This window comes from Octodon degus, unplaced genomic scaffold (genome assembly GCF_000260255.1).
Source record: "Octodon degus isolate 3935 unplaced genomic scaffold, OctDeg1.0 scaffold00116, whole genome shotgun sequence".
Classification (NCBI taxonomy): Eukaryota; Metazoa; Chordata; class Mammalia; order Rodentia; family Octodontidae; genus Octodon; species Octodon degus.
This window is the reverse complement of record NW_004524692.1, coordinates 4,499,205-4,525,101: the sequence shown is the minus strand read 5'-3', so window position 1 is coordinate 4,525,101 and position 25,897 is coordinate 4,499,205. Positions and strand designations below refer to the sequence as shown.

The window sequence follows — 25,897 nt, the reverse complement described above, 5'->3', positions numbered from 1 at the left end:
CAGGGGCCCACCACCACGTCCAGTCTCAATCACCTCAGTGCACCCTGCGGGTGGGGCCTGCACGGCACTCCAGGGATCAAACCCCAGCTGCTGTGCTGTGCCAAAGCAGGCTCTTTAGTCCACTGAGCTATCTGGCTGGCCTTCAGATTGTTTCTTCATGGGGAAATATGCCAGAATTAGATCCCATGTCAGAAATCTGTCTGGTGACATTGCAGTTCTTAAGAGGGATTTCTTTCTTTGTTTTTATTTAGTGCAGGGTCTACAGGGTCTCACTACGTAGATTGGACTCATAGTGACTCTCCTGTTTTCAGTCTCCCAAGAGCTGGGCTTACAGGCATGCACCACCATGCCCAGTCTCAATCACAGTCTCAGCGTGCCCTGGCATGGCAGGCCGGGAATCGAACCCCAGCTGCTGTGCTCTGCCTAAGCAGGCGCTTTAGTCTCCTGAGCTATCTGTCTGGCCCTTCTTTCCTTGTTTTTAATACTCATTTCTGAGTAGTCACTTTACCCTGTTTTAGGTTCATATTCAAATCTTATCTGCTTCCCAAGACGAATTCTAGTCTCTACTCAGAAGTGCAGGTATAGTTCTGCGCTGTGAATATCATAGTACTTTTGCTCAGTGGCTGTATATGCTATCATAGGGTGGGGAAAAAATTCAGGAGAAACTCCATGGCTCAAATCTGGCCCACTACCTGTGTGATCTCTCTCTCTCTCTCTCTCTCTCTCTCTCTCTCTCTCTCTCTGTGAGATAGGGCTTCACTATACAGTTCAGCCTGGCCTTGAAGTCACTATTTTGCACAGACCAGCTTCAAACTCTCAATGCTCCTCCTGACTCAGGGTTTGAGTGCTGGGATTGTAGGCATCTGCCACCATATCTGGCCCTGCTGCTGTTTTTCAAAATAAAATTGTATTGGAACATAGCTTCATTCAATTATCTACTGTTGTCTGTGGCTATTCTTGTGCTGCTATGAAGTATTGCATAGTCACAACTTTTGTGGCCCCCAAACAAAGTCACAATCATATGGGCCCCCAAACATAAAATACTTGCTGTTGTGTCTTATACAGAAAAATTGTGCTGCTCCTCAGAGTCGAGATCAGTACTGAGAGAATTGGCAGTAAAACCTTTTGCTGTGGTTAATACTGTGTCCTTCAGAAAACCAAGTGCCTTTCCTACCACACATTCTCCCAGCATCTTCCTACCCAGGCTTGTGTTGTCAAAGGACTTTGCAAGAGTAAAACCTGAAGCCTTGGAGTAACCTAGTGGTGATGGGCTGAGGGGCGGGGGAGGCAAGGTGGAGCAGAGGTTGTACAATATACAAATGACAAAACTCTAATATAAAATTCTAACACATAAATGATAAATATACAGTCTCCCAAATACAAGTTCCCAGAATAGAGGCATAGTGGTTCCCTGGAGCCAGTTCTGGTGGGGTGTGTGTGAGCATGGACACAAAGGAAGAGCGGCTATGAGCAGCACTGGCTTCCTGCCTCTTGGTTTCTGAGGTCTGCTGTGCCTACTCTACTTTTGTGGTCCTTAGCCTTAATTACACGTTAGAATCACCACAGAGTTCAGAAAAGAACGTCTCAGAATCCAAGTTGTTCTCTAGACCATTTCAATCAAAATTGTTCAGAAACGGGAGACAATATTGTAAATTTTCCAGGCGGTTCCAATGCTCAGCTCAGGTTAAGAACTGGGGTTTTCTTCATGATCCTTTGGACCCAGAGGAAATATTGCCACCTACTGACAGTAGGTAACTACTGTGCTTTGAAAGAGGCCAGTGACGTCAGATTTCCTCTGTTCTGGGAACTTGTATTTGGGAGACTGTATATTTATCATTTATGTGTTAGAATTTTATATTAGAGTTTTGTCATTTGTATATTAGAATTTGATTTTTGACCATCTTAAGGTGGATGGTCTGAGAAATACTTTGGGTCTCAATGTTTATGTAACTCGATATTGACAGCCTAACAATTGGTAGGACTCATCAGATGTTAACACAGAAGAGAACCTTAGAGTTTGTGCATATGCAATGCTTTTTGAGCTTAAGTATTTTAGCTCCAGAGCCTCCCTACTCCAAAGGTGGTCCATGGTCCAGTAGTGTCAGCCTCATCGGAGACCTTCCTAGAAATGAAGAGCTGTTGGTTCTCTCCAGACAATAGAATTTGTAATTTAACAAGACTCCCCAGAGATTCATATGGAGCTTGAGGTTTTTAGAGCACAGCTTCAGGGAATCATGTAAGTAGAAGACTGGATTTGGGACTGGATTTCAGTTTCATTATAAGAAACTACTTTTCAAATCAACCTGCAAGAATTCACTTAGAGACTGAAAGATATGATTTCTAATATCTCTCTCAATTCTGACTTTACTGCCCTCCTCCTCCTCCTTAAAGTTTCTTCAGTGTCTCCCCAAAGTCATTTCCTTCATCATACCTTCTGTTACATGGTGAACATTCACTTCCGTTCTGCCTACTGTGGTTTGTGAACTCCCCTGCGCTTCCTGGACTTAAATTGGAACCTCTTTTGGTCCTAAGACATGAATGCAAGCACAGATATTACTGATTTAAACTCTTATCTTTTTCTAAGCTCAAAGGAGGAAGGTTCAGTAATTCAAGGACTTGGGAGGAGTGAGGAAAAGGAATCCTACTTGAATGACTGCGTGACTGCTATAACTCCTGTCCTAACTCCTGTCTCCTGATTCTCCAGTACAAGACAGACTTTCTGTATGTAACACGTCCTTTGTAGTCACCTGTACTGTCATCATAGAAAGCCTTGCTGTTCTTTTTTCAGATATAGAATTTAGGGACAATATCCTTATGGTGATTTCATCCAGGCATTTTTTTTATTCATCTAACGCAATGTTTGGTGCAAGTTCCTTTTCTCTCCTTGGTATTTTGTTTCTAGTGTCTTTCCTTTCTGAATCTTTGGTGCTAACACCAAGATTATGTTCAACATCTGCCTATTTTTTCTCTTAAAAACCTTAGGTGTGTAACTCCCTTCTACTTTCTGTGTATAACTTTAGTAATTTTTTTCCACTTCAGATCCTTTCTACACCTTTCTACACCCTCTCCCCCTCTCAGTCTTGTCCTTTACTTCTGAGATCTACTTGACTTCTCCAAACCCCTTCAGACACTTTCCCTTTCTTCCTTAAATGTGCCCACTCTTCTCAGTCATCTTATTAGGGCTCTGAAAGTTTTATTTTATGCCAGGAGGATTTCTAAGCATAGCCTAATCTAGGACCCTCATTTCATAGAGAGAAGAATAGTCCTTAGCAAGTTGGGGAGCTTGTTCCAGGTCACAGGAGTGCAAACATGTCTTATGAAACAGCATTAGTGTGCAGTGCGGTTTTTTCTGAGGGATTCATAAGGCTTCTTATAAATTGTTTAATCGAATTTAACAAGGTGAGTGTGGGATGTGTGTAGTTAATAGTGGGAGGTCTGGGGAAGCTGTAAAACCTGATTGATTGCCTTCTTTTATGGCGAGAGGTAAATTGAGCCTAAGACAGAGAATCCATCATTTGTCTCATAACCATTTTTGATCTAAGGAATAAAACTCTAAATCCCTGATTCATGACTCCACTTATGGCTGGAAAACGTTTATTCCTTCCAAGTGTGTGTGTGTGTGTGAGTGTGTGTGTGTGTGTGTGTGTAGATGTGAATCATACTATGTGAGCAGAATTGTGCCTTTTCTCTCTCTGGAAGACAAGTTTTGTATCTGTCCTCCGACTTTCAGGCTACACCATATTAGCCATTATGAGGCGAATCTGGATTAAGTATTAGAGGAAAAGAATAAAACCGGCTAGAGTTGGGTTTTTTCATATATATATTTAGCTTGGCATACATCTCTCGCTGTGTTTTTACTTAAAGAAAAGGCTTAGTGCCAAGGACCCTCCCTATCTACAGCTGCTGCAACTGTAGTCAACCAACCTCAGATCAAAAATATTCGGCCAGTAAATACATCTGGACTGAACATGTGTAGATCTCTTGTCCTAACAACCATTTTCATATCATCTAAATTGCATGAGATAGTTTAGGTCATGTAGAAATGATTTAAAATATAAGGGGCAAATATAAGGGTTCTAGTTTTGGTGTCTGTGGTGGGGGACACGGGCCGATCCCCATAGATCTGGAGGGGGCTGTGCTTGTTTTAAATGTGCTGTGAGAGATGTGAGAGGCGAAGGCAAGCTGAAAGCAGTGGATTATTAGTAGGAGTGGTGCTCATCTTGCTTCATAAATCACCTCACTTTGGGCCCTTAATGGTGTGGGCTGTTGTTCAGCTCCCCGTTGACCTATCAGCATGCTCCCAGGCAGAGAAAGCGAGGATGGCTGTGTTCCAGAGCTGTCTTCTCTCTGGGGAACAGCCGCCACTCTGATGCTCCCCTGAGCACACGGCCCAGAATTGCCCATGCTGGAGGCTGCCATCATCTCCCATCTGTGGGTCTGTTTAATTTGCCCTTTTCCATCACACTGGCCTCTGGACACCATGGAAATGCCTTCCTCCCACCGAACATCTATGTTTGGATGAACCTCTCTCCCACCTTCCGGGTGGTCACAGTGCTGAATCTGGCTGCTTCCTGCCACTCACGGGGCCTTTTGCCGTGTTTTTTGGATCTTGTTGATGTTTTATGCCCTTCTAAGGATTCAGCTGTGTCCCTGGGTGTGGAATAGGGTACAGAGAAACAATGGAAGTAAAGGCAGACAGTGTAATTAGTATGGGAAAGAATTTGGGGAAGAGAGATTGAGTCTTTCAGTTGAGAATTGTGGGACCATTCCTGATCCTATAAGGTCAATTTCTGATGAGTTCGTCCTCATCTTCTTGCTTCCTGTTATGAGATGGGGTTGCAGACACATGAAAGAGTTCATTAAACATGTACTCAGTGGATGGAGGGAAGAATGAATAATCTTATTTTGTGGATCCAGGATTCTGGAATGGTGAAAAAGATCAAGCGTTGTTGGGCCATGTGGACAGCACAGAGCGGAGAATCAGGCAATGTGGGCTCAGGACTGGGGTCTCCACTCATGGACCCAGGAAGTCTTTTACTGACTGACCTTGGGCATTGTGTGAAGAAAATACACCCAACATTTGTAATCCCAGATGTTTCAAACACAAGGATTTGCTTGAAATCTAAAACTTTCTTGAGGTAATATTTCTGACATATACAATGTATGAAGATCAAATACCTACCACCCAGCAGAATTTCCTCCCAATGCAATAATGGTGATTTTAACAATCCTGGATTTACAAAGTGGAAGATAGTGAATAGTAGGGATGCTTTTGTAGGAATTAGTATTTTAATTGTTACCATAATAACTACTCTTAAAAAGATAGTACATACACTGAGTATAGCAGTACATGCCTGTAATCCCAGCTGCTGGGGAGGCAGAGGCAGGAGGATCATGAGATTGGGGCCTGTCTAGGTAACACAGAGAAACTGAATCCATTTTGTAGGAATGTAGATGAATTTTGAGATCATAATACTAAATGAAACAAGCCAGTCACAAAAGGTCAAATATTATACGATTTCTCTAACAGACTCAAACAGGGATAAAGAGTCATGCTAAGAAGTAGGAGGAGAGACTCTATAGACATAGGAAGGAAGGAGAAGGGAGGACATGTCACGTAAAACACTTAAAAAAATAAAAGCACAATATGATCAAGATACATTTAGTTTAAGGTAGCTCTTGAAGCAAATGAAAATATGTAATGTGTCCAACAGGTAAGTAGATAAAGACAGTATGGTACATACACACCACGGAGCACTGCTTGGTCACTGTTGTGCTCAGGGCTTAAAGGAATACAATTTAATGCAGGACACATAATTTATAGGCTTACTTTATTATAGCCAAGTACAAAGAGTCAAGTACAAAGGAGTACAAAGTCAAGTACAAAGGAGTGCAGGAAATCTGTCCACATACTAAAAACCTGAAGAATCTATCAGAGGGCCTGGATCCCACAGAAATGTCTGCAGGAGTCCAGTGGAATACCAAGAGCCCCTAACAGTGCCCCTCCCGAGTCTAGCTCAAGTCCTAGAGCCCACGACAATGTTTCATGCAGGTCTGTTTCAAAGATCTTTGCTGGAAAGACCCAAAAGTCAGTGGTGGAAGCTAGAAAGTCTGTGCCAGTGGGCTGAAGGATCTGTGCTAGCAGGCTGAAGGATCCGTGCTGGACCCAGGAAACAACACTCAAAGTAAGGACCACAGCTCCCTGCAAAACTACCATAGCCATCCTCGGCAACAACAAGGTCTTGAGCTCTTCTGACAGTGAGAACAGCTGAGCTCATATCCGGAAATCAAGTATGGCAAGCTCCTCCAGGAGAACCAACAGCCCCACTTCTTCCTCTCTGGCTCTCCTTTTTATGTTGTTGACAACAAACCTCAGGGGACCCGCCACACCCACACCACACTGGTTCAGTTCAGCTAGGTGATACAAGTCGCCCACCAGTTGTCAGTCCACCACAACCATCGGGGATGAATTGGAGTCATCTGTAGGAAAATAGATGCACCTGAGGACACAGTGTTACATGGGACAGGTCAGACACACGAGCTTAACCATCTCATGGTTCCTATTACATGTGAAGCCAAAAGTGTAAATATAGAGCAAAAGAAAAGACAAAATAATAGGAAGCAGATAGATGTTTCTCATATGGGAAGGGGACCGAGAGATGGGGGGATGTGGAGGCAGAGGAAGGCAAGGGAATGAAAAAGAAATGAAGAGTGTTGTGTACATGTACCAGCTCTACAGACGGAGTATAAAAATTCTGCAGTACACACATATACTAATACAAAAATTTAAAAAGACATAAAAATGTATGTAATAGTTTTTGTAGTATGCATCCATGCCCTAGATTAGTGCTCCTGAATTATATGATCTATAGTAATATTTGCATTTTTAGAAAAAGCCAACTTTTGCCTTATTCCAGGTCTCCTGGATGAATATTTCCAAGGCCTGGGTCTGAGATTTACCTTTTTGAAAAAGTATCAGTTATTTCAAGTGGGATTAGAACTGAGTGTTAAACCTCCTTGGGCTGCAGCCCTGGGCAGTACCACAATTCTGTACCGTATAAGGACTATGAATATTTCTTTTAAAAGTAACTTCTCTGTAGAATTCTTGTCTAGCATGCATAATGCCCTGGGTTCGATCACTAGCACAAGAAAAAGAAAAAATAAAAAAAAAGCAGTAGCTTCTCTGGCTCCTCTGAAGTAGTTTTTAGCTTAGTGGTTTTACTTATGACCAGTGTTCAGTAATTTGTCTGTTGCTGACATGTCACACTGGGGCTGAGCTTGGTAGATGTTAAATAAATTTCTCTACTAAGACTTTTCCCAAATCGTCATGGATATTTTAGAATTTTTTTTGTTTTCTTTAAATCTTTTCATTCTATTTTTATTTGGGTTTTTTTTCCAGAATTTAAAATTTTACTATGAATTTAGGAAAAGCCTTCAAATAAAGGTTTTAGTAAGTGAAATATAGCAAATTATATATACAAGTTTTGCATTCATGTTCATTCATGTTTATACAATCATGTGACATGTAACATTAAAATATATGTCACAGTAACATAAAAGACTATACAATGTAAATGAATCTCAAGTACACTGTACATATTGTGGCTTAGCTAGAATTTTTTTTGACAGTTTCAAAACCAATTATTAGGACAGTTTCAACAAATAATACATTGGATATTGTTGTCTTCATTGTGGTTATTTGTAGTACAAGATGCAGACCTACATTATTTAAATGGCAATGGAATACTCATCTCTGACAAAACTAAAAAAAGAAAGGGATACAAACGAAGGACCATTTTGTATCTGTATATACAAAATAGGTTAGATATATGGCTACTTTCTCTTAATTCAATGAGAAGAAAGACTTGTACTAATAGTGTTTAGACAGGATATCATGTCTGCATATTCTAGAATTTGGATTTAGCACCAACTTTGCTTTTGGTCTTGCCAGCATTTCTGAGGTTCCTTTTATGAGTCCCCAAGCTGCACCCAAGTGTCAGGACTACAGGGGCTCTAGGGATGTGTTCCTGGGCTCTGGTTCCATAGATTCAGGAGCTGGAAGGTTGGGAAAGGGGAAGCCCACTAAGGAAGTACAGCATAAACCTTCCTGTCTTCGTTGCTCCTGACTCTACCAGTGATGACAGCTGTACATCAATTCATTTAAAGAAGTGTGTACCAAGCAGTGAGCTATGGGGTATGGATTGGTTAGAGAGGTGTTAGCGTTCTGAAGTTTGTTGTAGAGTGGTCAGGAGCCCAAGCTTTAGTAGTTTGTCAATTAATCTCTAAACTCTCACTCTGTCCTTGAATAGAGCTTCCACTTTTCTTAGGCTTCATGAACAACCATGCTTATTAATATATTTGAAGGTTTAGCACCTTCTGTGTCCTGTTATCTTCTTGGTACACATACAGTGAGTCGTATTTCTTGCTGTCTAGGAGGCCATGGCTTTCTGGGGAAATAAGTAAATATTTAGTTGGAAGCTTGCGTGTGGCTGTCGGAACCCAGCGGTGGAGCACTGAGGACGCAGAAAGGGGCACTAACTCGAAGGGCCTCACTGTGGAGAGGCCTTGTAGATACTTCAAGAATAAGCAGCTGCTCTTGAGGGGATGCTGTGGGGAGGGCACTCTGGGCATGATCTTAGCAAATGCGGTGACATGGAACTGTGAAACAGTATGGCGTGTTTAACTGGCACGAGGAGGAGGACTTTCAGAGGCACTCATTTGTAAGCACAATTTAGTGGATTTGCTAACAAAACTCTGTTTTCAGATGTTATGCCTTTCTTATTGTAAAAAAATACATAATATAAATCTTAGCCTTCTTTAGATATACTCAGTAATTCTTTCATTATAGTTATTATTTTTTTTTAACCTGGGAGATTATTTCTGATCTGATTACCTCTATACCCTTCTGCAGTTGTTTCTTTACTTCAGTTCCTGTTGTCAGAGATTTCAGGTGTGTGACTTCTAATTTCTTCCATACTGATGTCTCCCTGGATTTGTTCTGGGTAATCTAGGGGCCCAAGATTACATTTTGCTCCTTTGTCCTATCATTTTCTATTTCAGAAAGAACTTTTTATTTTGATTTCTGTGGTACTTTTTGTGAAATTTTATAGTGGTTCGGTATGTTTCTGCAAGCAGAGCCTCTCTATACAGAGTCTGTTCTTCAGGTATCTCTTCTGCATGTCAGAAATTCTTGGTTTGTGATTGTCCCAAGATCTTGCCTTTTCTATTGATTGAGAGTGGGACCTTGGTTTCTGGTTGTCACTCTCCTTCATTCTTCAGTGTAAGGCTTTAGTAAGGTCTATAATCTGAGCAAGTACATTGAGGACAACAATGTGCAATACAGCAACCACAGCTGAAGGCCTTTCGTCTTGTTCTTTTCAATATATACCTTCTTTAATGTCTTATCTATTATTATTATATTCTCTTTAAGATCAATTTTAAAAGGACAAGGGAGAAAAAATAAGGTTTATTGAAAGAAAGAATGAATGTTTAATTGTTTGATCAATCTTGCATATCTATAACTGGTAGTCTGAGCAATGAATTTGACACTGACAGTATGTAACAACCATTGTTAATATTCCATTCTTCTGAAACTGTACCATTTGTACTGTCTTATATTGCTTTGCTTCTGTCTTTGTTCCTGTTATTTATTCTAGTTTTTGCTTTTGTTTTTCCTCTTTAAAATAAAAAAATAAAAATAAAGCACTAAGTTCTAAGGAAAACTAGAATTTCCAAAGACAAAAAAAAAACCTTAATCTTTTGTCTTACTTTTCTCATTGCTGAGACAGAATACCTGACACCAAGGATAGGTGGAAAGGTTTGTTGTAGCTCACAGTTGGTAGAGATTTCCATCCCTAGTCAGCTGGCTCCATGGCAGGGTGGCCTGGCAGAGGGGCCACACAGAGGAGGAGCAGTCCACAGCAAGCAGGCAGGCAGGAGCACATTAGGCCTCTTTCTGGTCTCTGTCTCTGTCTCTGTCTCTGTCTCTGTCTCCGTCTCTCTCTCTCTGTCTCTGTCTCTCTCTCTGTCTCTGTCTCTCTCTCTCTCTGTCTCTGTCTCTCTGTCTCGTCTCTCTCTCTCCATATCTATATCTATATCTATATCTATATCTATATCTATATCTATATAGATATAGATATAGATATAGATATAGATATATACACACACACACACACATATAGTGAGTAGAATCTATTTATTGGGGGGAAAGAAAGCTTCTGTCCAAGAGAGGGACAGGAGGGGGACCCCGAGCAGGTTGTCCCTGGGAAGCTGTCTCTTCCAGGGACTTTTATATAGGAAAACCGTGTGGTGAGACAGGTCTAAGGTGGTGGAGAACATGGGAATTCACTTAGGTGGGCATGAGATAGGACAAAACTATGGTTAGCCAATGAGATTACAAACACTATTGCTCAGGTAAAATTGATTAAATCTAAATAGGTATCAGTCACCTTGAAAGAGCCCAAATGAGTCACTAGCCCAACCCCCAACAGGAAGAGACCCTGTCTTGTATTCATGCCCATTTGCTACGTGACTTGCTTCCCCATTTAGTACTGGATGTTCCTTATATATTATGCAGGCTGCTCACCCTAGAGCAGGTGTGGCAGTCACACCCTTAGCCCTAGCCAGAACTATGCCAAACCGATCAGTGGACTGATTTAGCAATCACACACCCTTGATCCCAGCACTGCTCCTCTAGATCCAGCCACCAGATTTGTACATTGACAGTATTGTGGACAATGAGGTTCATCTGAGGTGCAGTTATTGCTAATAAATCCAGCCACCTCTGAAAAGCCCCTACTACAATGGCATGAGGCTTTTGGGGGGTATCTAGATGCAAGCCATAGGACGTTTAACCATTTTTATTTTATTAATTAATTTACAGTACTAGGAACTGAACCTAGAGCCTCCACACTAAGGAGTGTATCCTCAGACTCATTACTCATTCTCTCTCTGTCTCTGTCTCTCTCTTGCTCTCTTTCTCTGTGTCTCTGTCTGTCTGTTTCTCTGCCTATCTGTCTGTCTATGTCTGTGTCTGTCTGTCTCTGTCCCTGTCTGACTGTCTCTGTCTGTCTGTCTGTCTGTCTGTGTCTGTCTCTCAACAAGGTTTTACTAAGTCTCACTGTTTCTCAGGCTTGGCTCAAACTCTCAACCCTACTACCAGATTGCTAGGATTATAGGTATGTACAACCATTCTTAGCTCATCTTAACCATTTTCAAGCGTATAGTTGTGTGCCATTAAATACAGTCACACTGTTGTGTACCAGTCACTACCATCTATCTCCTAAACCATTTATTTATTTATTTATTTATTCATTCATTTATTTAGTTTGGTACTGGGAATCAAACTCAAAACCTTGCACTTGCCAGGCGGATATTATACCACTGAGCTATATCCCTGTCCTCTCCAGAATTTTTTAAAAACTGAAACTCTGTCACCACTGAACTCTGTACCCCTTTGCCCCTGAAAGTCACCATGCTGCTGTCTCTATTTTTATATAGGTATCTCATGAAAGTGGAAACATAAAATATTTTCTTTTTTGACTGGCTTATTTCATTTGGCATAATATCTTTAGGCTTTATGTTGTAGCATGTATCAGAGTTTCTTTTCTTTAAATTTATTTATTTGATACAGGGTCTCACTGTGTAGTTCAGACTCATAGTGATTCTCCTGTCTCAGCCTCCCTCAGTGCTGTAATTAGAGGTGTACACTACCACACCCTGTTTTGAGAGTGGCACAGTGCTTCCAGGGTTCTGGGGCTGGCACAGCATGCAGCACAGGGGATCAAACTTGGGTCCTTGCACTTGCCAGGCAGGGGCTTAGACCACCAAGGTATCTCCCCAGCTCCTGAATTTCTTTTTTAAGGCTGAATGATATTCTTATTGTATGTATAGAAATATATTTGTGTATCCATTCATTGAGTGACATTTGAGTTGTATCCGCATTTTGGCTATTTTGAATAATGCTGTTATGCACATGGCTGTACTTAGACTTTATCTTTTTATATAGTTTATTAAACTTTCAGCAAGCATAGGACTTCTTGCAAACCTTTCTGAGACTGTTCCTCTGGTTGGGTGCTCATAGTTTGGTTCACATTCGTAAAACCAAGGCTACAGGCAGAGTATGATTAAGATGCCTGGGTCATTGTCTATAGGAACACAGCTGGATATAAGCCTAAGACTTTCCAAGCAATGGCATCACCATTTGCCTTTATAGATACACTCCTCTCCTCTTAAGTAAGTCACTATTGAGAAGCTGGCTCTTAGAGAAGTTGTGGCTCCCATCTGTGAGCCCCATGAGGAAAATGAGAAGGAGCAGTTATAGTTAAGAACGAGAGGACCTGAGGCAGGCAGGAGAGGATGCCACTCTCCAAGTTATTTGTAGCCAAGGTGACTGAGGTATCAAGGTTCCTGTGAAATGTATTTTGGTTAAACTCAGCTGTAGTTAAACATTCATGGATTCTTCAAGAAGCTATACATCATGAAAATACACTGTTAAGAGTGTGTGTGTGTAGCATCTGATACCTTTTTTTCAGGCTCTAATTAAACACTTCTGTTACTTCTGCTTCTGCAGTGAGTTCTCAAGCCCAGGGCTGGGCTGGCTTCTTCTTGAGCTTCTCTTCTCTGTTGTTTCACTCAGAGCCTATTGCAGGCCCCTGCTTCCTTTTCTTGGGTAGCCAGGCACTGGGGCTGAGCTGTAGGGTGGCCAGGTGGTTCTGGGAATGAGAAGATGCTCAAGATCCAGGGTGCTGGTATGAAAGCAGCTCTCCAGCTTCTAAGCAATGTCTTGCTCTTGTCACTCATTGAGTCTTTAGTCCTGGCTGCTGTTTTTCCCTCTCCCCAGCCTTCTCCATTGGGCCTCATTGATTGGCGCAACACTGGAAGTTCCAGGGCCCCTCTTTCAATACAGGACTCAAGGCTCTGTTTATGAACCCCAAACACTCTTAGTCTTTCCCATCTGTGCTTGCTATTCCAGGAGTTGTACTATTTTGTTTTCTCAAGGGTCGGGTCCTGTAGGGCTTAATCTGTCTTTGCTGGTGGAGCTCTGGGAAACAAAGCAAATGGACCAGAACAGTCTGGCCATGTCGGGTGGAGGGCCAGGCCTCTTGGCACATACTCTAGGCCTGGCATGAATTACAGACAGTGGCACCAGCAGTACTATTTGTTCTTTAGCCCCTGGCAAGGCCTGAGCAGACTGGATTCCTGTCCCTAGGAACACGGCTGCTTCCTCCTGAGCCTGTTTGCACTGTGCCTTGGAGCAGCACACCCTGGGAATCCTTTTCTCTTCTGTTCTCCTAGTTACTCCATTACCAATCCCCTTCTTCAAATTCATTTCTTCTCCCTCTAGTGAGCATGATAGCATGGTTGCCTAAGTGAAGTGTAATTGCCATGTAAACCAGCAGCTTAATGATAAATATGTAAGCAGTTTTAGACACTTGATTTTCTTTCATGTCCAGAGTTTGCAGTAGAAGTGCAATTAAACTCTGATGGTGCATTGGAAGGGATTTGGGCATCCAGGCAGGTGGTGTAGATGCAGAGCGTGGCTAACCTAAGAGCCCTTGTCAGCAGCACTCAGGTAGTCCTGGCAGCTGTGATAGGATGCAGCAGCCTGTTCCTTGCCTCTCTCGCTCCTCCTCATTTTGAAAGACTCCAGAATATCCTACCAGTTGTTCAGCATACCACCAGCTGTTGAGGGGAACACCTGTGTTGTTGCTGTCATTGAGATTCTGGGAGAAAATTGGGTCACACATTTTGTGTAGTCAGCGTTGTCCATTGACCCTATAGGAGCCATCTGGTAGTGTGTGCGTGGTGATCAAGTAAGAGGCATTTTCCAGTTTCAAAGAGAATGCATAGTTGCATTTTGAGTTTCTAAGGCTCTTGGAGATAGAACCAAGTCTGTCAAAACACTAACTGTAGAAACAGCTAAGGTTCCGGCTATATAAGCAAGGAGTTGGCTGGGCACTTCTTGCCAGGTCTGGGTGAGGGCTCTTGAGTACAAGAAGGTCCCATGCTCCTGGTAGGAGTGGGCCAAAGCCAACTGCAGACTCTTCTAGAAACACAAGGCATTTGAGGGTCTGGTCTATCGGGCAATTTATTCTCTAAAGTCAGGTCTGGAAAGATGATCTAGTGCCTTGCCTTGCTATTTTTGCTTTGATTTTGTTGCTAAAAGGGGAAGAAGAAAGTGTATGGAGCATGTGAGGCTGTTGTACTGGGACCAAAGGTGACAGCCTGCTGGGGACTGACCTGTCTGAGGAGGCTTTGTCTTCCTCTGGGTGTTTCCAGATCCTAATGCTCTTAAATTCTCCGAGACTTCATCAGAATGCCCCATTCTTCGGAGCATTCTGATTGTGCAACTTGCGTAGAAGGGAGTGTGCATAAAAGCTCGACTGGGTATGGCCAGAAAGGTGGCTGGTCAGCTCTCCCAGTAGGCACAAGCCCAACATCCCCAACCTGCAGCATGCCGTGCCAGTTCTCCCACCCAGAAGTCACTTCAGTTTACCCCACATGCAGCTCAGCAGAAGGCTGCCGTCAGGGCAACACACGGCTCGGCAGCCCCCAAGTGCCTGCTCATCTGACCCAACTCTAGCCTTTAGGGCTTACAGCCACTGACCTAGAGTGAAGTGTGTGAAGTAGCCAAGACCCTGTCTGAAGCCAACTCCAGCGCAGAGATCTGTCCTCTGCATCCTGCCTACAGCGCCTTCTCTGCCTTCCTCTGAGGTCTTTGCTGACTTTGGGCGCTGGGCTAAGGCTGACTTTTTCTTTGCTCTCTGTTTCTGTTTGCTCCTCCACTTTGCCCTTCCTCCAGACCTCTTTGGTGAAAGAGAGAACTGTGGACAGGATAGAGTGGTAAGGTGGAAAAGTGGCACCGGACTGGGAGTGATTTGGTTGTGAGTACGTGGAACTCCAATCCAGAGCCTTCCCCGACAATATAAAGATATTTTACCCCCATTAGCAGGTCTTGTGTTTGTCCATGCATAGCAGCCCACCAGCAGGCATCAACACCCACTATGTACAGCAAAAGAAGAGTAGCACTGAGATTTCACTAGAGGGCTAGATTGCCAACAGTAGAAAACTTCAGGTCAGAGTGGTCAAAGGCCTGCCCAAAGGAATAAGGATCTGGATTTCTGATGATAATTACAAAGTAACCTATGTTTTCATCTTGTTAGGACGGACTGCATTTATTCCCATCCATACACAACTAGAAATAATTAGGCTTTAGAAGAAGCAAAAGAAAGGAGCTTGGTGGTTCTAACTAAGCTCAGATAGTGGCATAATCCAACAAGGCCTTGAGTATGAAAGGTCCCAGAATAGAGGGGCTGTGAGTTGGCTGTGGGTCCCAGGTTACTTATTTTTCAGTCTGCAACTCAGCTGTCTGATGAGAGAGTGTTCCTGGTAAATTTTCTAGGTGGCAATACTAAAATGAGGACTGGGTGGAGACCATTGTAATAAACTGAAGTGCTTAGAATGAAGATCACTGGGGAAAATGCAGAATTAGATCACCAGCTATGGATTAGCTGTATGAACATAAGAGAGGCTACAAATATGCTAATGTAGCCTAAAGATTTGGGGTTGGGGATGAGGCAGATGCTCTTCAGCAGTGCAGAACTGTGGCTAGAGCCCCCCTACCCAGGATGACAAATGTGAGTTCATGACAGGGGGGCTGTGAGACAGTGCCTCCTTCCTGATGCTCATTGGTCAGATCTCTTCTAGCTTACTCTCCAGCCTCCAAGTATTCAGGCTGACAGAACTATGGATAGACTTGGAGATTGACCCATAGACAAAGGAACCGGGAACTAAATTTATAGAGAATAACTTCGAATTCAGAATTACTTTTTCATGTCTTCACTGAGGATGAATGGAATTCCAGCTGAGTTTGTTTAGACACAAGGAGACAATGAGAATCATTAGATGGTAGAATGAGCTACTGGGGAAAAGTTCTGATATAGGTTGATGAGAGTTCCAAAGTAGGAAATGTTTTAATTGCATTAGGATGGACAGATTAGGTTCATGTCATTAGAATGCTTGAGGTGTATTTCTCTGGTCCTAGTTAATGGTTGGGTAGTATATTGGATGGTCAACTGGGGTCCATGTTGTCACCCAGAGATTGCCCAAGTTGCTGATGCAGAGCCCACTTTTCACATCTCCTGAGGGGCTCCCCATGGCCAAGAACTGCACCAGCTCCCTAGGCCTGTCATTGCCAGGTTGTGGGCTAGCTGGGGCTCTGCAGAGATGCTGACCTAATCCAATTCTCCTTGTTTGTTCTCTTCTCTGCAGTATGAGTTTAAAGCCAAGAACATCAAGAAGAAGAAAGTGAGCATTATGGTTTCAGTGGATGGAGTGAAAGTGATTCTGAAGAAGAAGAAAAAGGTAAGTGCTCTGAATTGGAAATTGTGTGAAGAGGGAAGCAATGAAGGTAGGTTTAGGGTGCCTTTTCCTTCTGGAACATTCTCTGGACAGAATGCTCACTTACCTGATGAGGTCTTCCATTTTCACCAACAGTAGTATTGACAGGTGCAGCTGGAGCAGAGAGTGCGGCAGGGGCATGTGACCTGGTTAGATAATTGCTTAATCCTCGTGTTGGGTCATCTCTCATCATCCCCGAGCTCAGAGTCCCTTGTTCATTTTTACATCTTTACCTTTGAGCCTTCACCATGGGAAGTACTTCCAGTGTAAGTGATATATGTTGACCTAATTCTGAAATCCAGAGTGTTCCAAAGCCTGTACATTTGGGGTATCATGTTGGCTCTCAAAATATTTCACAGTTTGAGAATCTCATATGTGGGAGCTTTAGATGTAGTGATCCTTACAGTGATCTATACAAATATTCCAAAATCCAGAAAAACTCTTAAAATTTGAAATGGTCTGTTCTCAAACATTGTGTAATTAGTAAGGAGTTTCAGTGGGGGAACAGATAGAGGAGACTTCTAAAAACTGCCCCTTCCTAGAGTCACTAGAGCAACCTTCAGCCTCACTTGAGTCACCCTCTACCCTCGTGCCCCCTTGTGACCTTCTGTTATAGCTGTGCCCCCTCCCAGGATCTCTTTCCTGCCTCCTCCTCTCCCCTCCCATGTGTAGACACAGTGGGCAGCCATGGGACAATCCTGAGCCTATTGCCATGAGCCGGAGTCAATGAGGCTAGCTGACTTGAAATTATGGGTGACAACAGTGGTAACCTGAATAGGAGATATCCTCAGAGAAGAAAAGGGCAGAAGCAACCCAAGCTTATGATGCAGGGAGACTGGCTTTTGTCCCTTGTGTCAGACTCCTTTACTCCACCCTTCAGAATGTGAGGGGACCAAGGGACTCAGCAGCCTCAGGGACCAACTGATAACATAATTGTCATGTGTGGGCACTTTCCAGGTGACACAATTCTTTCACACCCATTGACCTACATCCTCCCATAGGTCTTTGTGGACGTTTTTCTTGGCCAATGATTTCTTTCCTGATCTGCTCTCCTCCTTACCAGCTGTCAGCCCTTCCAGCCATGGAACTCAGACTCACCCCTTTGAAATTTTGAACCTTAGCATGCAGACTCACTTGATAGAGCTCAAAAGAGGCTGATGCAAAAACCAGGGCTGCAGTTTCCTAATTTGCTCTGAGTCATAGAACAATCCTGTAGGCTAGATACTCACCTTATCCCGATAAGCACATTTCCTTTTAGTTAGAGACGAATAATTATAGGGTTCTGGATGGGAAATGGGGAAAGTTGGCTGGCTGTATGACAACGGTGTTCCCTGACCTCCAGCTCCCTGACAACACAGCTCCACTGGGGTTTTACAGTGGCCTTGTTGGGCAGATGCTGGTCCTGGTCTGACTGGCACAGCCGACCTGGATTTCCCCCTGTACTCTCTCAGTTCCCTATTTCCATGGGTGACACTCCCAGACTACCCACTTACCTCAGAGCATATACAATGCTTACTGATGCGATCTCTGTTTACATCCAGTTAAGTAACATTCCATTGTCTGTTGACCCGGGAGCTATTCCTCCCTTCAGGGTAAGCTAGTGTTCCTTTGACATCATCCACTACAGTGTGACTCTGTGGATTTTCCCTAGGGGGCATTGTCTCCCCCATGCATACCATACATGGTGGTGTCCCTATTCTCTGTGTGAGAAACAGTTCAGATGGCTCAGGCAGCAGTGACACCTAGAGGAGAATCTGTTGCTACCCCAAGCCACCCCCAACCAAGTGCGTGAAAGCTAAGGTGGAGTGGCATCTCCCCCAAGATGGTTGGCACTTTGTGACTCACTTTGAAATTCTCTGCAGGGGCGCCTCCAGTGTCCCCCTACTACTGGACCAGGCTAGAGGTGAGCCAGCAGGTCTTTCTGGGCCAGGTTGGGAAAGAGGAGCCTCGTGTCTTGCTTCCTCCACCCACATTTGGTGTCCGTTTCAGGGCTGTGGCTGTGATTTGGATAATGCCTTTAATCACAGTGCACATTTCCTCTCGCCTCTGCTGGATGAATGCACATTAGCAGCAATCAGCCTCCTTGTCATCATGTTCCCATGTGACAGTCCTCTGGTAGCTGAGTGTGCTCCCACCACACTCACACACACTTTCTCTCCTGCCCTGTTTACAGAGCAGGGGGTGAGAGGAGGCAGGCCACAGGACTGCACCATTTCCCCAAGGTATTTGTACAGTCAGCACATGTCACCGATGAGGGTCATGATTAGGTTAAGTGCTGACACTTTCCAGCTTGCCAGCTTGTAGCAACAGCCGTGGCTTATAGTCAGCCTCAAGTCTGTGGTACCACGTGCAGCCTGACATTCTGTACAGATGAGTCAGTGCCTGGCAGGACTGATGGGTGAGGTATGGACTAGTCTTCAGATAGTGCACTGGTTTTCACGGGGCCACTGTGACGTGCTGGAAGGGCCCCTTGGTTGAGATGAAAAGACATCCTCCAGGCTTTGTGTTCTGAGAAGGTTATTTTTCCTCCCTCAGCCTCACCTATAAATGAAGGCTTGGACTAGGAGATTGCTTTAGATTCCAGCTCGGGTTACTTTAAACCAGCTCTAGAACTGTGCTTTTTAATGCATGTGTAACTATAGTCAGGTCTTTAGGAACCTACAGGGCTGCACAGAAAGGGACTCCAGAGGCTGAGCTGGTGGCTGTTTTGGTTACTTCCAATCTTCTAGGCCAGGAGGGGATCCTCTGAGAGTCCCTACTTCCCCTAGCAGCCGCCTGACTTCCTCTGTCTCTTCACTGGTTTCAAGTTTCCACCCTGCAGATTGGGGAACCACATGATCTACTGTGACAAAGAGATGTAGTTCACAATGTTACACAATAATGCCAATGATGTATTAATAAGGCCAGTGACACATTTCAGGTCACACTTTTCAAGCAGCCACCTGGCTTCCTCTGTCTCTTCATAGGTTTCAAGTTCCCATCCTACAGACTGGGGAGCCACTTGATCTACTGAGACAAAGAGATGTAGTTCGCAATCTTATGCTGAAATGCCAGTAATGTATTGATAATGCCTATAATTTATTTATAGACAGCAGTAGAAGGATATGCCCCCCCCCTTTGGAGTAGGGGTTCTTGGAGGGAAATAAGCAACCTTTGAGTCTCAGTGTTAACCTTTACAGTGGAGGTCAATTTTGATAATGTAAGAAGAGGTTAGATAAAGACCTCTTCCTTGGAGAGAGCAGTGGACTCTTTCCCCATATCAACTAAATTGAAACAGGTAAAGATGACTTTCCTTTTTCACTTCCCACAGTAGCCCAAGACACAGATTCCCAGGCAGTGTTAAAGGGCTGGGGGAGACAACGGGGTGGTTGGGAACAGCAGGGACAACTGTCAGAGTTCAGGCAGATTATGTGGCCTCATCAGGACTTACTGTGTTCCTATCTTAAGAGGTAGGGGCACCTGTAGTGTAAAACAATTATTTCTATGTATCTTCACACACACACACACACACAGGCTTTTGCTCCTGAGAAGACAGAGTGACTGTACTGTTCCCTGTTCCTCTTGCTAATACAACTGAAACCCTGGACAGTGTATAATAAAACAAACACCAAAAGATTCTGGAAGGTGGAGAGAACAGAGCCTGTCTAGGAACATTGAGATCCCAGGAAGTGCGTAGTTCTGAATTCCGTGAGTTTTCTTGTCACCTCACATACCCTAGACTTAGAGCTAGAGAATTGTTTGCCAACAGGAAGAGACACAAAGTCCTCCCTCTTTGTGGCCAGACAAGGAGGGAAAGGGTGAAATTAAAAGGCCAAAAAATTTTAGACAATCGCCACTCTTCCAGCCAATCAACACAGAAAGCACTGCCTTCTACCATGCAGGCCATGTGGCTGAGTGGGAAGCCAGACTCCTGCCACTGTGGGTGTCAGGAAGGGTCCCCTCCCCATGGGGTTGTTCAGAGGGGGCTGAGAAGAGCCCCAGGGTTCCATTCCTGCCAGTCAGTCTCAAGTGTCTCCCTCCCTGCCTCTCCTCTGTTCCAGTAGTAACAGTATCAGGTGATACTGTAGTAATGCAGTACTGCCAGAGAGAGACTCATGGAGAGCAGGACAAGATGTCCCTGTCTCCCTGGGCCACTGGAAGTCAGAAGAAGCAGCCATGAGGGGCCTCTTGCCTCTTGGATGTCAAGAGAGGTCAAGTGGGAAGTCAAAGAAGTTTGTTGTCTGTAAAACAGTGATTGACTTGGTTGATGTTGGACCCCTGTAAAGTAGTCTAAACTCCCCTCCTGTTTTGGATGGGCATTGAATCAAACCTCAGGTACTAGATGCTGTGTGTGTGTGCACATGCACTTGTGTGTATGCAGTGTCATGATTTGGTAAAGCTGTTAGTGAAATGCTTCCTGATATTACCCTAAGGGCCTGACATAGTCCTCTCTAATTTCTTGGACACTACACAAATGCTTATGTTTTGAAAGTAGCCAGACCATACATTCCTAGCTGAGAAATCCACCTGCTAAGATGACCCATTAATCCAATATATAGTAATACCTTGGTTCACAGACACTTCTATTTGCAAGCAATTGAGCTCACAAATAAAAGCATTCAGAAAAATTTTGCTTTCATTGATAAACTCTGCATCAGGTGACTATCATGACCATAGCCACCTTTCATGCCCACACAAACAGACATGAGGTGCCACTGTATTCTTGCTCTTCTCCTGTTCTCATTCTTTCGTAGATGAGTGCATTCTCCCCGATCTCCCTAGACAGCACTGTCTGTGTGACAAAAGCCAGTGAAAGCCTAATACCTGAGGGCCAGACCTAAGGGGCTGTGATTGGTTGCTAGCTTAACCTCAGGTGCTTCCCCTGACCCTCACATGCTTACCCCAGCCTTGGGGGCTGCTCACCTCATCATGTGCTACACTCTGAACTTTCTCCCATTCCATAGGGGCTTGGGCACGGGTGTTGATGAGTCTCTCTGTGTTCACAATTAGATGGGATCGCAGCCGGATGAAGGTCTTCTCCCAAGTAACTTTCCAAATGCACTACTTAATTTTCACAGTACAACAAACAAGGTGAATATCTAAATTAAAAAATATATATTACAGTAAAAAAAATGCTGCATGAACCCACCTCAAAGTGAACACGCTTGCTATGAACACACTTATCCCATTGTTGTTGCCATTTTCTGAAGCAGTTCTGAAAGTCCCCTTTTATGGTGTTTTTAGCTGGGTTGTTGTGGCTGCCCTAGGGTCCTGAATTGATTTAAAACATTCACATTTTATGGTCATTTTGACTTCAGAGAAAGGCCAGCAGCTGCACAGTGCCAGATCTGCTGAATAAGGTGCATGAGGACACACTGTAATGTTTTTGACAGAAATTGCTGTAAAAATTTGATCAATAGAATAATAATAAAATATGGTGAATGTTGAAATGTATTACAGCAAAACACATATTGCCATTAATCCCCCAGAATGCTCAGAATATACCCCCTCAATGTGGAGATCGAACCACAGCAACCTGAGCCTGACTGTTTTGTTGAAGCAGCCACTTAAAGAACTGAGCTAAGGGGCAGGCCCCCAGCCCCCTCAATGTGAACCCATTTATCCTGTCATTATTGGCACAAAGTGACTTTACTGTAAGTTTTCTTAATTTAAGCATTCACCATTAGCTTTGACTCACCTCTTGCACTCAGCTGTGCAGAGCCCTTGTGTCCCTTGAAAGGACAGAAGATGGGATTGCGTTCTATTTGCATGATTAGCACCCCGCACATATCAGGAGCACTCTGGCTCCCTTCTTTCCTTCGTTTATCTCCTCCCACTGCTCTGCAGTGATGCATGGTCTCTTCTCTCTTGTGGTTGCTCTAAGATGTTACTTTAGCATCTGCTTAGGGTCCCTGGATCCCTCCTTGGCTCCTGCTTGCTGTCTGTGCCCTGGAGAGATCCTCTTAAAAGTGCTTGAAGGAAACAGATCAGAACAGACACAGGACATTTTCCACTTGTCCTTTTAGAGCAATCAACTCTAGGCCTCTTGGGGAAAAAAAAAAATCAGACCAGGAGCAAAATGCATGTGTTTGCATAAGCATTAGCAGCTCACCGTGTGCCCTGGTTCTGTAGCTGAGGACAAGCCTAACTTATTCATTTATAGCTTCTTTTATTGCAGAAAAAGGAGTGGACGTGGGATGAGAGCAAGATGCTGGTGATGCAGGACCCCATCTACAGGTAAGCCTGGTGCATAGTCCTGGCCCCAGAGGTGGCCTGCTGTCTCCGGCAGCCATCCTCTGGTTGGTGGGTCCAGGCGGACTTAAATCTCTACTTTTCCCTTCCAAGACCTGTGATTTCTGTACAGTCTGCCTTATGTTAAGATGGAGAGGAACTTTTCTTCTGGTGATGGTGAATTGGACTGCTTCTTGGTGTTTAACCCAACTCTCTTGGTTGTAATTAGAGACTTTTTTCATTGGTGTGAGCTCTGTCCTAACTGAAATTGCAAAAGTATGTAGATGTTGGCCATGAGAAAATGAGATAACTGGGGTTGCCCCCTCTCCTTATGCTTGATTTCCCGCAGTGGTTGTCTCCGCTGCCGCCTTTCTGTCCTTTCAGAAACTGAGCAGGGAGAGAAGGTTTATGAACACTTGAGAAAATAGAAAGTCACAAATGAACTCTGGACTGTGGTCTGAATGTTTATGTTCCTCCAAAATCCATATTTTTAAACCTTACTTCTCAGTGTGATGGTATTAAGAGGCGAACCCTTTGGGGGCTGATTAGGGAGTGAGAGCAGCACCCTTATGCTTAGCGTTGGTGCCGTTATAAGAGAAGCCCCAGGAGGCTAGCTTTCCCTTCCCACCATGTGAGAACCATCTGGAACACACTCACCGTCTATGAACCAGAAAGTAGGCCTTCATTAGATATGGAATATGCTAGCACCTGGCTCTGAGACTTCCTCACTTTCAGAACTGTGAGAAATAAATTTCTATGTTTCTGACTCACCAAGTTTATGGTATTTCATCGTAGCAGATTGAACCTACCCATACCTAGAAATTGCTTTCATAGTAAAACTGGTGTAATCCCTATAGAGTAGCGATGGTGAACTTTTTAGAGCTTTAATGATAATAAACAACGCACTGTGGCATGCATGCCATTGGCTCCCCACCGTGGCTGTGGAGATTGGGAGGCTTCCATCCATGTGTATGCCTCTGGGTATAGCAGCTGCATAAAGAAGGTGAGGGCTCTCCTGGGCAGCATGGCAGTTTCTTGAGTCACGACTATCATTCTTCTGAACTAGATCTCTGCAAGCCAAGATCCATCTCACCCCTACTACTTTCCTGTTTTCTTCATTGGGAGAATGACCATTCTTTTGGGAATTTAGAGACTCAGGCTTTAAATGTTGCTTCTGTCTCCTAAATTCATTATTGCCATACCTTTGACAAAGGGGGTAAGGGTTAGAATTCAATTATGAAATTGGCAACATAGTGGCCAGCTATCAACTTTCACCCTTCTGGTGAAAGAGAGCTTATGGAATAGAATATCCATTCCAATATGCAAGCATAGAACACCCACGTGAGGTACTGTGCTAGGTAATCTAGTAGATTTCTAAAGTGAGTGGACTCTTATCCTCAGAGAGTTTTAGGCATGTATGAAAATAGACGTTGGACAAATTATTATGGTAGTGTGGCTGAAAAACTGAATTTCTTCTATGTTCCTGTTACACATTTTAGTATTTATTGAGAGAGTTGTTTTGGTATGTTTTTGTTACTTCCTATTTATAGGTTTATCAAATAGGTCACTCTTTCTGCAAGACTGTGAGGATCCTGAGGGCAACGAGTGTGTCCCACCTATTTTTGTGTACCTAGTGCCAAGCCTAGTCCCTACCTGTATGAGACACTCAATGTGAAGTAGGTGAATGGATAAATGCCTTGAATTAATATCTGCAAATTAACATAAGTAGCAGGGCTCTTCACAAGAGGGAGCGATTACTTTCCACTAAAGTGATGACGAAAATCTTTAAGACACAGTTACATCACAGCTCAGCTTAAACAATGTACATGGACTTACCTTTTGTGAAAAGGAAAATTTTTGGATCTTCTTGTTGTTGTTTTTGTATTTTTACATCAACACCATATATGTTTTTTAAAAAAGACTTTTTTGCAGATGCTGCCCTTGAGCTTAATTTTATCTTTTCCTGGTTGAAAGAAAGGACATTCCCGTGGCTTTTCTATATCTCAGGCAAGCAGCTGTCTTATTTTTTAACAGCTTTATTGAGGTGTACCTGGCATACAAAAGTGAAAAATTTGGTAAGTTTGATGCAAACATAAGCTTGCAAAATCTTCATGCCAGTCAAGGTGATGAACATTCATGTCACTCTCAAAAGTTTTCTTGTGCCTTGGGCTTCTTTCCATCCCTTCCCACTCCATTCCCCAATAAACCCACATCCTATTATTAAACGTTGAATCCTTTTTAAATTCTAGGTGTGAGTCTTCTATGAGATTTATGACTTACAAATATTTTCTCCAAGTCTGCCTTGTCTTTTGTTTTAATAGTGTGTTTTCCAGAGAGTAAAAGTTTTAAATTTTGATGACAGCCAATTTATCATTGTTTTAATTTCATGGGTTCTTTTGGTGTCATTTCTAAGACAGCTTTACTAGCTCAAAGTCATAAAGCCTTGTATTTTCTTCCAGAAGTGTAATAGTTTGGGTTTTATGTTTAGGTGCATGATCTAACTTAATTTTTTTTTTCTGGTGATACTCAAGATTGAACCTAGGGACTTTTACTGAGCTTTCAGCTCCAGACCTTTTATTATTTTTTAACTTTGAGATTGGTTTTCACTAAATCATTAATTTTCCCAGGCCACGCTTGAACTTGTGATTTCTGGATTGGTATTCTACCCCATTCATGTAATCATCTTAGTAATTAGCTTAATAGTGATTTTCAAAATTGGGTAGCAATACCCTTCCAACTTTTTTTTCATTGTCAAAAGTTTCTTTCAGTTAGTATTCATGATATGTGTCTTGTCACTTCTCCCCACTTTAAAATAATATATGTTTTTGGTTTTGTTTTTTGGAGTTGAACCTGGGCCCACTGCCCTGAGTTCCATTCTGCAGCCTTTATTTTTTTGACACAGGGTCATGCTAAGTGAAGTTACTCAGTCTGGGCCCACAGATTGTAATCTTCCTGCCTCAGCCACCCAGAGTGCTGCAATTACAGGTGTGCTTCACCGTATCCAGCAGGAATACATATTTTTAATGAAGGAAACATTGAAGAATTTTTTATTTTATTTTTTTTCGAAGTTTTATTGATAAACAGCAATGAGACAGTTTCAAATCAAATTGGAAGTACAGTTTCAACAAATAATACACTGCATATATTCTTCTTAGTGTTACTTGCTGTACAAGATGCAGACTTGTGATCCTATTTATAAACACCATTAGAACAAATCATTCTATTCATTAAGAGAATGCAACTATATATCTATCCCAACCTCTTTGAATACACAGATACAAAATGG

At 43.2% G+C, this 25,897-nt stretch overlaps 1 protein-coding gene across 1 annotated transcript in view; it reads left to right on the top strand.

The window, feature by feature from the left end:
- Positions 1–25,897, top strand: part of Nos1ap (nitric oxide synthase 1 adaptor protein) — a 293,255-nt gene that overhangs the window by 199,885 nt on the left and 67,473 nt on the right. The window contains exons 3-4 of the mRNA XM_004639967.2: positions 16,273–16,365; positions 22,559–22,617. Coding sequence (XP_004640024.1) covers positions 16,273–16,365; positions 22,559–22,617 — 152 coding nt within the window. The remainder of the gene's footprint in view (positions 1–16,272; positions 16,366–22,558; positions 22,618–25,897) is intronic.